The 12,793-nt window shown below is 35.1% G+C and overlaps 1 protein-coding gene across 1 annotated transcript; it reads left to right on the forward strand.

The window, feature by feature from the left end:
- The first annotated feature begins 9,103 nt into the window (after positions 1-9,103).
- LOC113760189 (probable inactive receptor kinase At2g26730) lies at positions 9,104-9,820 on the forward strand. The gene has a single exon (XM_027302756.1). It carries the CDS (start codon positions 9,104-9,106, stop codon positions 9,818-9,820), a length of 717 nt encoding a protein of 238 aa, XP_027158557.1.
- Positions 9,821-12,793: the final 2,973 nt, after the last annotated feature.

A 12,793-nucleotide genomic window follows, 5' to 3' on the forward strand; every position in this document is an offset into this window, starting at 1 on the left:
TAAAATGATAATACTAATCTTAATATTTTAATAAAATTTCCTTGTTGCCATCTTTATACAAATGACGGATTTTATAATTTGTTTCCTATTCCCTTCTATTTCATTTCTCTTATATTTCATTAGAAATATAGAAGAACTATCAATATTGTCCCAAACCTCCATCTTGATCAAATTTAAATTAGTAATATTTTTTATAGCTTTTAATATCATTTAATTTTTTTTGCAACTCTTTTTTATATCAAAATCAAGAATAAATCAACAATAATTAAAAACAGTGAATCAACATCACTACCAAACCATGATAGTTCCATCATTGAACTAGTCCATAAACTTTTCATCAAAAAAAAAGTCCACAAGTTAAAAAAAAAAGATATCAGCTTTTTCTCTATCTAAAAAAAAAAAAATCTACATCCCCAATAAATAGGGATGGCAACGGGGCGGGGTTGGGGCGGGGGACCCCTCCCCCATCCCCCGCCCCGCTGCCTACAAACTCCCCCCGCCCCCGTCCCTCGCTTCTCCCGCCCCGCCCCGCTTTCCCCGCGGGTGTCCCCACGGGGCTAATAAAAAATTGTTATATAATTTTATTATGGTTAAATTTTAGCAAATAATCAAGTACTAAAATATCAACACATCATCAAATTATTATTCATTATAATTTTATAATTGAAACTTATAAAAAAATCAAATAAAAATTATTTGAATACAATCCAACATGATGAAATAAATATAACTAAAGTAATCAAGTTTTCACTTTTGGCACAAATACAATCACTAATTCATTATTGTGCTTGTGCTTTTTTTAAGAAAAAAATGTTATTGTATTAAGTGTAATTAGGGATTTAGTATAAATGTATTAGTAAATTTAGTATAACCAATTAATAATTTGTATTAGTACACATATATAATTATTAGTATAATTAATAATATCAATTATATTATATATACTAATAGACATTATATAATACATATAACTAATAATATCATTATCATAAGTTTGTAACTAATTAAATTATATATTATATATATAATTATATACATATATATTTTATATATTTATTTTTTTAAAGTGGGTGGCGGGGCGGGGGTACACTTCTCCGCCCCCCGCCCCATTTCTAAGCGGGGGGAAAAAAATTCCCCCCGTCCCCGCCCCACCCCCCGGCCCAGCCGCCTCCCCATTAGCCCCCCGCGGGGCGGGTGATCGCGTTGCCATCCCTACCAATAAAGTACTAGGATATTCATTAAATTTTTGACCCTATTTTAAGGTTTGGTTATCAAAAGTGTCAAATTAAGGGTAATAAATATAATTTTTAAAACTTTGAGAGAACTTAAGTGAAACCGTCATAGTCAGATGCCTCAGGTGAAGTTTCTGAAATTTTGGCGGGCTTTTTATGGCGGGCTTAAACCTTAGTCACAGTGCACTCCCCTTCTTCATTTACTTCTGTGGTTCCACCCTCCCGTCGATCTTCTGTGGTTTTCCGAACAAACGCCACCGCCGCACGTAGCCCTCCTCCCCTGCTCCTCATCTGCTGACCCTCTCTACCCAGCACGCCAGTCCTCCATCGGAAATTACCTCCGCCATTCTCCTCTTCCTCGGATCGTCTCAGCCACTCCACCTCCTCTGCCGCCGTCGTTGTCTTCCTCCGTCTCAGCTCGTCATTTGCCTCCAATGTCTCTCCCTCATTCATGCTGTTAGCTTGTTATGATTTTGTTTTTTTTTCTTTCTATTTTTTAAAAGCATTTTTGGGTGCCCTTGATAAAAGTGAAGTGCAGACTATTCTAGAAATGTACACTAGATTAATATGTAGAATAGGATTTTGAAATCTGGTGCTCTGAATCAAACTCTAGAATTTTGAAATGTTAAAATGTGATGTCGGCTGAAGTGCAATAGGTTTCTGAATTGTGATCAAAAGCTATTTTTAGGGGAAAATGTCAAAAAAGAAAACTTTGAATTGGGGCTATTTAATAGAAACATCTGATTGTGGGATCGAATCCTTGTTTGCGTTTTGCACGAGTTGTGTGGTAATTGTGCTGCAATAGTTTGCCAATCCAAGAAAAAAATCTATCTTTGGGAAAATTGAAGCTTATTTTATTATTTTATGTTCTTTTATTGTCAATCCAAAAATAGTTATTGTTTCATGGGAAAATAATTAATTTTTTTGAATTTTTTCTGTAACTTTTGAGTTTTTTTTTTTGACTTTTAGTAGGTGGGAGTTTCAATGGTTAAGATTGTCTTGCTGATTCTATTATCCCTCACTTCAGAAACTATATTCTTGATCGCCCAAAAACTTTGAACTTTTTGGTTCAAATTCTCTTTTGCCCTTTCATTTCTTAGTTCTCACCCTTCCTCTGTTAGATTTTTTTTTTTTTAAAGTTCACATTCTTGATCATATATGGTAATGGGTTTTGGTTGAATGGAATCCTAGTAAGCTAATTATTATCACTAATTTGACCACTATTACTCTTTACTAAATTATTTCTTGTGCTTTTGATGGAAGGATTTAGTATCTAACTGTAAATCTTTCAAAAGTAAGAAATATTGGTGGAATTAGAGGAATATCGTATTTGACCAATTTTGAATATAGTGACATATGATTAAGGTTTATGAATTGGAACATAACTTGAAAAAGTTGTCTTACTTGGGGACTTTGGAGTAAATGCCCAAATTCAACATGAATTTATAGAAGGGCACCAATTTCTCACTAGCAATATTGAAAAAGGTTGCCACCATATTTCAATTTCACGAATTAGGTGTTCACTAAATGAATGTTGATATAGTATACTTAGATCAAAATGCAGTTTGTATAAACCATACAGGGATGTACTTAGACAATGTGCAATTGACAGGTGATACAATCAAAATAAATTTCTTTTTTCAACAAAAGAAAACAATTTGCTTTTTTTTTTTGGTTGTTGACAAACGATTTGTTTAACAATTTATTTTAAGTGCATATTTTAATCTATTCATTATCTCTTCCATATAAATAATCTATATGCTTCATGGTGTTATTTTGTACTTTAACTTCCTTTGGAACAGTAGTTTTGATTGGAGACAAACTTTAGTACTTGACAAAGGTACGTGATTATTTAATTTGTAAAACTACTGACATTATAGATTCGTATTGAGACCAAACATTGATGACACCTGTTGATTGTTGTTTATCACTTATTGCTTTATTACAATACTTATACATTGGATCAATATCATGACCATGATGACTTATCAAAAGATCATATTGAGACCATGATGTGTTTTATTGCAAAGTTGTGCATGTGAACTAACACAAACATATGCAAGCCAACAACTTTGGAATCTGACTATTGCTACTTCACAGATTTGGTAGGTAGATTTTCAAAAAGACAATACACTGGTGGCCATTCAAAGTGATAATTTTATATAACAATATCAAAATATGGTCTCATAGCCTTGTGAGAATTTAAACCCCAGGTACAAAATTTGGGTTTAACAGAGTTTAAGAGTTTGCTAAGGTTATCTAATAGCCTTGTAACTCTCAAAGAACGTAACTTATTTTTGGGGATTGGTTGGGTATTTTGTTTTTGGGCTTTGGAACGAAGTTTAGGTTCTGCTTGGAGAATTATAAACCACTTTTACTGGGAATGATTTGCTCTTGTTCTGTTGTATGATTAATCTGTTTCAACCAGAGATGGCATGCCTGATTAATATATATTTGTTTGCCTGTGCAGGTTGCAAATGAATTAGTAGCTGAATTTGCAAATCCTAACAATAGTCTTTCATCTGTAGATCAGGTTTGTCGATTTGTTCTTCTTTTTTTTTTATCATTACATGCTTTCAGTTTCTGCAATTTCTAGTACCTAACACAGATGATAAACATGAAAGGTTCTAAATTTTGTAACCTTCCATCTATGATTGAAATTTAACATGGCTTATGCTTTTTGTTCATTTGAAGTTGCATAGAAATATCAAACAGCAGCTCAATAAAGCCTAAAGAATAAGAAACAAGTATTGGTTCTGTCCACCGTTAAAGATTTGATAAATGAGCAATTATTACCAACTACCTTTGGATAAAATGAAGCAAAGCAACTATCTGTCTTGGATGAAATAAACTATTTGAGTCTACTAATTTTGGAGTACTCAACTAACCTGCTCATTTGCTGCTTGGCAGAAGGAAACTACATAAATGATTTTTTAATAATAGTTACTTGTGGTAATTTATGCTATTTAAAATATTTTTTATCTTACATTCACTGATTAAATGTCAATTATCAGGATATGTTAACCATGTCCTCGCAGCGTCCCATAGTAGTCCTACTATATTGGGGAGGCAAAATTATTTTGTCAGGAGAATCTATAGCGTATGATCCTCCGATTTGCCAAAAAGTTCTCATACTGAAGGAACGAATAGGTTATGATGAGTTGGTTAATAGGATCTATAATGCCATGAAACTGGACCGAGATAAATTTAGAGTCCACTTGACATTTAGAAACAGAGTAGAATATGGCAATGGCTTTGCCATATTTTTTGGTATGCCACTGATGAATGACAAAGGAGTTGATGTATTCTACTACCTGAAAAGTTCAACACCAGAATATGCAGCTGAGATTTACATTGATGTTGAGGACCAACAGCATGTTGACCAGACAAACATACAGTTGGCCCTAAATACATATGCACAATTGAACTCCTCGAATATTGCATCCCAACTGGTCCAACCCTTTGTAGGTGGTACAGGAGGCAAATATGCTGCCCAATTTGCACCATCAATCAGTGCGGCCCCTCTAGCATCTAATGTGAATCGTAATAGAAGTAGTGGGCGCTACAATGAGAGCCATACCATCCAGAGGCACTTGTCTTGGTTGACTAAGCTTGCAGAAAATCAGCACTCGGAACTACCTACATTCTCTGCTCCCTCCACAGGTGAGCCTATTGATCTGATAATTGATGAAGTAGATTCTGAACCGGAACCAAGTGATGATGATTCTGGTGATGATAACCTTGCCAATGATGGATCGGGCTATGCCGGGGATGGTCAAGCAAATGATCATATAGCATGTGATGAAGGTTCACCTTGGCCCTCTAATGTGACAACATCACTTCGGGATGATGCCAGTGTTAATGCAACATTGCCGTTTGATGGGGGAAATGGAGGTCATGCAGAGCACTTGAATGTGTGGAACGAGCATACCATGGACCTACGGTTGGGGATGTTATTTGACAGCAAGAAGCATGTTTCTAGAGCTGTGAAATTATGGTCAATCAAGCAAAATAGAGAATATGAAGTTTGTGAGAGCAAACAAAATACGTGGTTTGTAAAGTGTAAGAACCGAAGCTCCCACCCACCTTGCAATTGGCAGTTAAGGGCAACTCTGTCGCATACTCAGATGATGTGGATGATTGTTTCTTTTGTCAAGAGCCACACTTGTGTTCGAGTCTCCAACAGCATTGACCATACGCAGTTATGTTCTAATATAGTAGTCGAGTATATCATGCATCACCTTAAGCGTTGTCCTATTTACGGTATTAAAGAAATTCAGGCAGCAATTAAGGAAATGTTTCACATTGATATTTCATATAGGAAGGCATGGTATGCTCGGCGTAGGGCTATTGATCTGGTGTTCGCTGATTGGCCAACATCTGTTTCTCAACTGCCTAAATACATGAAGGAATTAGTTGCAACCAATCCAGGTACTGCTGTAGTGTGGATGCATCACCCTCATAGCCATGATGGGAATTTCATATTTGACTATGTATTTTGGGCTTTTGCTCCTGCTATTCAAGCATTTCCACATCTAAAGCCGGTTGTATGTGTTGATGGGACTTTTATGAAGGGCCCATACAAAGCCAAGTTACTTACAGCCGTTGGAATTGATGCCAATAATCATCACCTACCTCTCGCTTTTGCATTGGTCGATGAAGAAAGTAATCGAAGCTGGAAATGGTTTATGAGACAGCTTAGAGTTCATGTATGTCATGATATACAGGGGATTTGTGTCATATCAAATTGTCACAAAGGCATCATAAATGCCATGAAGACGCTAGATGATTGGAGGGAACCAGTGGCAATGCATCGTTTTTGTTTGGATCATGTGCTGAGCGAGTTCACCCAAAAATTCAAAAACCATAGGTATTAATTTTGCATTGCACTTTTTCTATTCCATTATTTAAAAATGCATCTTCATATGCTTTTTGATGTCATGTTGAAATTGTCTAGATTGAAGAATCTGTGCTGGCTTGCTGGATATGCCCGACAAGAATATAAGTTCGACAAATTCATGAATCAAATATGGGAACTGAATCCCAAAGCCCATGAATGGTTGATGAAAAAGGCAGTCGAACCCAGCCAGTGGGCACTGTCCAAAGATGGAGGATACCGATGGGGCATCACATCAACAAACATGGCAGAATACTTCAACAATGCCTTTAGGGATGCTCGTTACTTGCCGATAAAGGCATGTGTTGAGTTTACATTCAATCAGACCATGGAACTGTTTTTGGAGAGTCGAAAATTGCTAAGTGATTGCCGATACCCTCTGCCAAAGTATTCTTGGGACAAGTATGTCGCCAATCAACATAAAGCAAGAGGGCATGAAGTGCAGATTTTCCACGAGGCCAATGGCTTTTACACGGTTGTCACAGGTCGTCGTCCAAATAAAAGAGGAGGAAATCCACACTATGTCAATTTTCGACTGGGCACATGCAGTTGTCAGAAGTGGAAAGAATTACGATTTCCTTGTTCTCATGTGATAGCTACGTACTATTGTTTAAGTATGAATCCAACAAAGCTGATTGGAGAAGTGCACACGTTGGATGCATATGTGCAGACCTATTCGGGTAAATTTCAACCTTTAAGGCATCCTAGATATTGGGCAGTTGTAGATTGCAATTTTACTATACTGTCCGCTAGATTGGCAAAGAAGTGACTAACTAGAGTTAGAACTGCAAAGATGCACCAAAAAAAAAAAAAAAAAAATGGACAGCCGTTGTCCAGATGCACCAAGGCGATGCAGTCATTATTTTGCTGTTGGTCACCATGTTTCGAACTATCCATTTTGACTCATAGGGATTATTAAAGGGTGCCAGACATGAGTCTTTTTAACTCGAAGTTTATACATGGTCATTTCTGTTTATATGTAGTTGGCTGACTTTCTTTCATTTGTTCACGGATCATGTATTTTGCTTTCTAAGTTAGAACTTTCATCAGTCGATGTTGCTCATACCTCGGGGCTAAGTTATTATGTGTTTACATACGGCCATTCCACAGTTCACACTAATATTCAATGTTTGCTGTCATGATGCCATTTTTAATTGGATGATGTTGAAAGTTTTGTTGGACAGGTTTGTATCTTTAAGGTATTGATGTAAAACCAAACGAAACTCTGCCTTTTATTCAGTGGAATTTAAGACACAATTAATTTTATATTTTGCATGGCATGATTGTGGTACTTTACTGTATATCAGTGTTGTGGCATTCTGTTGTATATGCAGCAATATGTGCATCATATCCACTATTATCATATAAATTGGGCAAATTCCACTTTACCTCCTTGTGGTTTAATTTTTTTTACATAAATCCCCTATGATTTTAAAAGCTATACATAACTCTCTCATGATTTGAATTAAAGTGTGAAAGTGACTGAAATGATCATTCATAACAGTCACCTAAAATGTCAAAAATACCCTTATGTAAAGTTGAAAATTATTTATTAACCAAGAGGGGTTATGTGTATATTTTAAAAACTATAAGGGGATTATATGATAGAGAATTAAACCATAAGGGAGTTATATGGTAAAATACAAAAATTATACGGTGTTAGTGTGTTATGCATTTATAAGGGTAATTTCGATATTTTTAAAAGTTTCGTTACGAATGATTATTTCCATCACTTTAATATTTTAATTCAAATCATGAGAGGGTTATGTATAGTTTTTAAAACTATAGAGGGGTTATGTAAAAAAAACACTAAATCACAGGGGGTAAAAGTGGAATTTGCCCTATAAAAGTAGCTTTGTTAATTTTCCATATGCCGGCAGGCGGACTCGGGGCACGGATGGTTGCAGGTGCAACCGTCCCTGCCAGTTTTGATCATTATCAACTGTGCGTAACTTTCTTTGTACATCGTGTAACTTTTTTTACACATCGCGTAATTTTAGAGCAAATTTTTGTAGGTCCCACATACAGCGCGGAAATCGAGTTACAACTTGTTATCTCAGCCGCACAAATTTTTGAGGGAGAATCTGGGCCGTTAACCGTGCAGGGACGGTTGCACCTGCAACCGTCCCTGCCCCATTTCCCCGGCAGGCCATTGTATTTTCAGATTTTGTTTGCTTTTTAAGGTAGTTTGTCTATCCAAATGACTGACATAGACAACCATCCAAGTTTAACATAGTTATTTTCGCCTTACAACAATGCTCAAGTTAAATACAAAAACTATAAGTGCTGGCCTCTTCAGAACTTTGTTTTATGTCAAGTCGGTTTATGTTGCTTCTATTTTCATATTTTGACAACAGACTTTTCTCCTTACTATTAGAGATGGCAGTCAAGCTTTATTAAAATACTTGCAATTATACGAAAAATGAGAAAATTTTTAATTAGGGAATTGGCTAATCATAAATCTGTCCATTTTACTTATTAACAAGAAGAAAAAGAAAGATCTGCATGATATATATACATTCCCTAAAACAACAAAAGGGGAAAAAAAACACATCTTTATAAGCCCTTAATATGCATTTTTCTCCCAAAAATTAAAATAGGGTTAGTAAATTTTGTTTAATAACCAAAATTGGTATTAGTGATCAATAGAGGAGAAGTGATTTAGTTGACTATTAAAGAAAACAGGAAGCCTCTCTAGTTTGCTTGAATGGCGAGGCAATTTTGGTGAACCAAAACAAGTTTTAATGGAGGAAATAAGAGAAAAACGAAAGAAAGTTATATCTAAACTTTTTGCTATATTTTATGATGAGTCTAGCATGCTTTCTCATTTAGTCATGCTATAATATATCCTTTTGAAAAGTTGTAGTGTTTTATCTCAGCAGATTACAATGCAAATTTTTTGTCCATGAAGAAGCAAACTTCTATATAAAGTGGGCATGTTAATCAAGTTTAGCATGCCAAAGTAGGAGTAAAAATGGGTCGATTAATTCTCTTCTGGGCTGCCTTAATGGGGTTGTTTCTCCTCTTCTCAGTCTCTAGATCAGAAACAGAAGAAGTAAGGCAAGCCTTAGTCAGATTCATGATCCAAATTTCTCCTGGAAACATCAACAGGGGTGCAAACTGGGGCTGGAATTTAACCTCAGACCCCTGCATTTGGCAAGGAGTTGTTTGCAACGCAATGTCGAAGAGTGTCATAATTATACATCTAGACAAACTCAATCTCAGCGGAGTTCTTGATGCTAATTCTCTCTGTGTAGCAAAATCACTAGCTCTCTTGAGCCTGAATCACAACCAAATCGTCGGAAATTTACCTGAAGGGATATCAAACTGTAGCCAACTAAGGCGCCTATTCATAAGAGGAAACAATTTCTCAGGTATCCTTCCAGGTTCCCTTTCCAAATTAAGCAAGTTAATAATGCTTGATATCTCAAGCAATGTCTTCTCTGGGGAGCTACCTGATTTGCCGCGAATCTCAGGCCTAGTTGGCTTTCTTGCTGATAACAATGATCTAAGTGGAAGAATTCCTGAGTTTAACTACTTGAATCTTCGAGCATTCAATGTCTCGTACAACAATTTTAGCGGTCCAATTCCTGATGTCCATGGCCATTTCAATGCAAGCAGCTTTTCAGGTAATCCTGGATTATGTGGAAAGCCACTGCGAACGCCTTGCCCAAGCCCTCCTCCATCTTGATGAGGAACACCTGATTTGAAGTCTTTACCATGCATTTTTGGCGAATCAGCTAGTTCTTGAAGAAATTTGTTAACTTTTCTCTTGGACTAATGCCTTTGACATGCTGCACGATTAAAGGTCACTATGGTTATTCTTGATTTGATCTTTTTAGCCATTAATTCATACAACAATATTGAAACCTTCTATGCAAGGTGCTTTGAGTTTTCAAATATATGTTACATCCTTCAAGTATGATAAACAAGCATGTGGATGGACAAAGTCCCGTTACCAAAATTTGTCCTCAAGTCATACAATTTTAAGATTATTTAAACATGAAACACCATGAATTAAGTTCTATTCCTTGGTCTTAATTGAGAAAGCACATCCAAATGTTACTCTTTAATTATCATTATTATAAGTTGGCACTATCATTTCTTTGCCCGGTTTTCTATTGCATGGATCGCCTGATTTCAGCTATTTCATTAATGATGCATCAGCAGCCTTTTGGGGTTCGATACTCCCTTGTTTTCAGTCTTTCATATGAGTTGTCAACAAATACGTACAATGATGATCAGATTCTTTAACCCAATTTCAAATGAGTAATTACCAAAATAAAAGAAGTAGATGAACTATTGCATCATTATATAGACTAATTTTCAAGCTCAAGTAGGCTTGAATTTATCAGCACTTCCTATTTAGACTTTGTTACTATCCCTGTAACTTTTGTTGCTTGGTGATCCCTTTGTCATTGATTGAATAAAATTAACTTGCTTACCTAAGAAAAGTCAGATGGGATTGTTTTCATTCCATGCAATAGGAAATGCTATTAACTAGAATGGATCCCAGAGTTTCTTATTATTCGTGATATGTTTGTTACATTTTGGGGGTGTTACTTTTCTTGTATTTCCATCTCAGAAGCCTTTGTGTTATTTTTGTTTGTTAAACTAAAGATTCTTACAATTGTGGGATCACTATAGTTTCATCTGTTCCCATTGGTACCTATCACTGTTGGAAATGACCATATTGGGAATTTGCTCAAACCAGAAAATATTAACATGTGCAACTAAAACAATAATGTTACAAAGACCATATGGTCTTGAGTGTAAGATTTGGTTCCGCTGAAGCGTCAAACTAGTTAGATAATGAAATTTAAGTTTGAATACGAATTCAGTATGTTAAGATTTATCCAATCATATGTCAGGTACTCGAAAACTCTGCTTTAATGAAGAACAAAAACACCTGGTTTGAAAGATGAAATGTACCACAAAGATCAAACCATTCAGAGGAATACATATTGTTACACAATCTTTCCCTTTGTGGGTACTTTTGATTTCTTCTTGCTGTTTTATATCTCCAATGTACATAAACTTTTCCTGTCTGCTTTAAAAAAAAAAAATTTCTAACAGGGGAGGGGTGAGATTTACAACTACTTTGGGAGTTTAGAATAGAAAAGAAAAGAAGAGAAAGCTCTGAAGTTATGAAAAAAAGAGAGAAAAGAAGATATTTAGTTTTGATGTTATTTGGGAGTTTAGGAAAAAGATGAAATGATATTGCATACATTATGTCAATAAAATTTTGTTTAATAAACAGTTAGGTATAAAAGTGGTATTTTAAAAAATTTTATAAAAATTGCTCCAAGTTTTTTGTTGTTTAAGTATAGCTGCCAGAGTGATCCATCCAAATCTTTCCATTTCCTTTTTTTTTTTCAATTTGCTCCACAACTCCCGAACATCAGAAAAGAATTATCTTCTCTCACTTGGTTTTCTTTTCCCATCAAATCTAAGCATTCAGAAGCAGGAAGGTGATAAGGAGAACTTTTTTTTCCTTTGAAGGAAGGTGATAAGGTGATTAGAGTACAAAATTTTTAATTCTTGGAATCTCAACCTTAACTACTAAAACAAACACTCCTCGACTTAACTTTCTTTGTTTCCACAAAATACCAAAAAGGATTGGATCCGGTAAAGAGATTCGCAAGCCAGCTGGTCTCCGTGTGGATCTGGGCCGAACTTATTGGGTCTGGGAACATGCTTTAAAGGATATTTGAAGATCTAAATATGAACCACGTGCCCAGATTCCTCCAGATAGTGTTCATCTTGACTTACGGTGCACTTTAATTTGGTAGGCTCAGACGGCCCAGATCTGCTTTTCGGCTGTTGGTGTCTGATGTAGGCCAACCCTTGTGCCCATTAACACTAATGAAAAATCATTAACGCTAATCATGACTAGAGTTAGGAACTGAATCTAAATTCTGAAGTTTGAATTCTGAAATCTGAATACTGAAATAATTAATTTGCTGAATTTTAAGTACTAAAAAAATATATGATAAACATTTATAGCCGAATGCTTAATAAGTTAAATTTGACAAATTTGCCCTTATATCTTTTCATCCAGAAAAGAAATAGAACCTATGATTTAACTAGCTAAAAATGTTAGGTATGAAAAAATGACAATATTTATTTTTAAATCAAATTATTATAAAGGATGAAATATATTATATGAGGAGTATGGAGAAGATGTGAAAATCATTCAAATTGGAGAAAAAAGAAATAGAAAATCATTACATAGAGAATATTAGATTGTTTAATTAGATAAAAATTTTGAACATAATTAACAAACAAGGGTAGATTTGGTAGATAAGATAAGGTAATTGAAATAATTCTATTGATTCTTATCAGAATTAAGCATGCAGTTAAGATTCTTGTGCTGAAAATAATACATACAAGTTCAGCACTACTTAACAAATTCATCAAATAGATTTTCATTTATCAAACAATCAAAACATCTAAATGTCTGAAAAAACTCAGATTCAGCACTTTTTTATGTTATCAAACAGACTCTTAGTATTTCTTGTCCTGTAATCTGAAAGGTTAAATGCTGCTTTTTGAAAAAAAAAAAAAAAAAATTTTACCCTTCCACCCACTCTCACATTCTTCCTACTCCCAACTATAATTTGATAACGAAGAGATCTCTAAAAGTCCTACTCTGATCACAGGA

The sequence above is a fragment of the Coffea eugenioides genome, chromosome 2 (assembly GCF_003713205.1).
Source record: "Coffea eugenioides isolate CCC68of chromosome 2, Ceug_1.0, whole genome shotgun sequence".
NCBI classification, from domain to species: domain Eukaryota; kingdom Viridiplantae; phylum Streptophyta; class Magnoliopsida; order Gentianales; family Rubiaceae; genus Coffea; species Coffea eugenioides.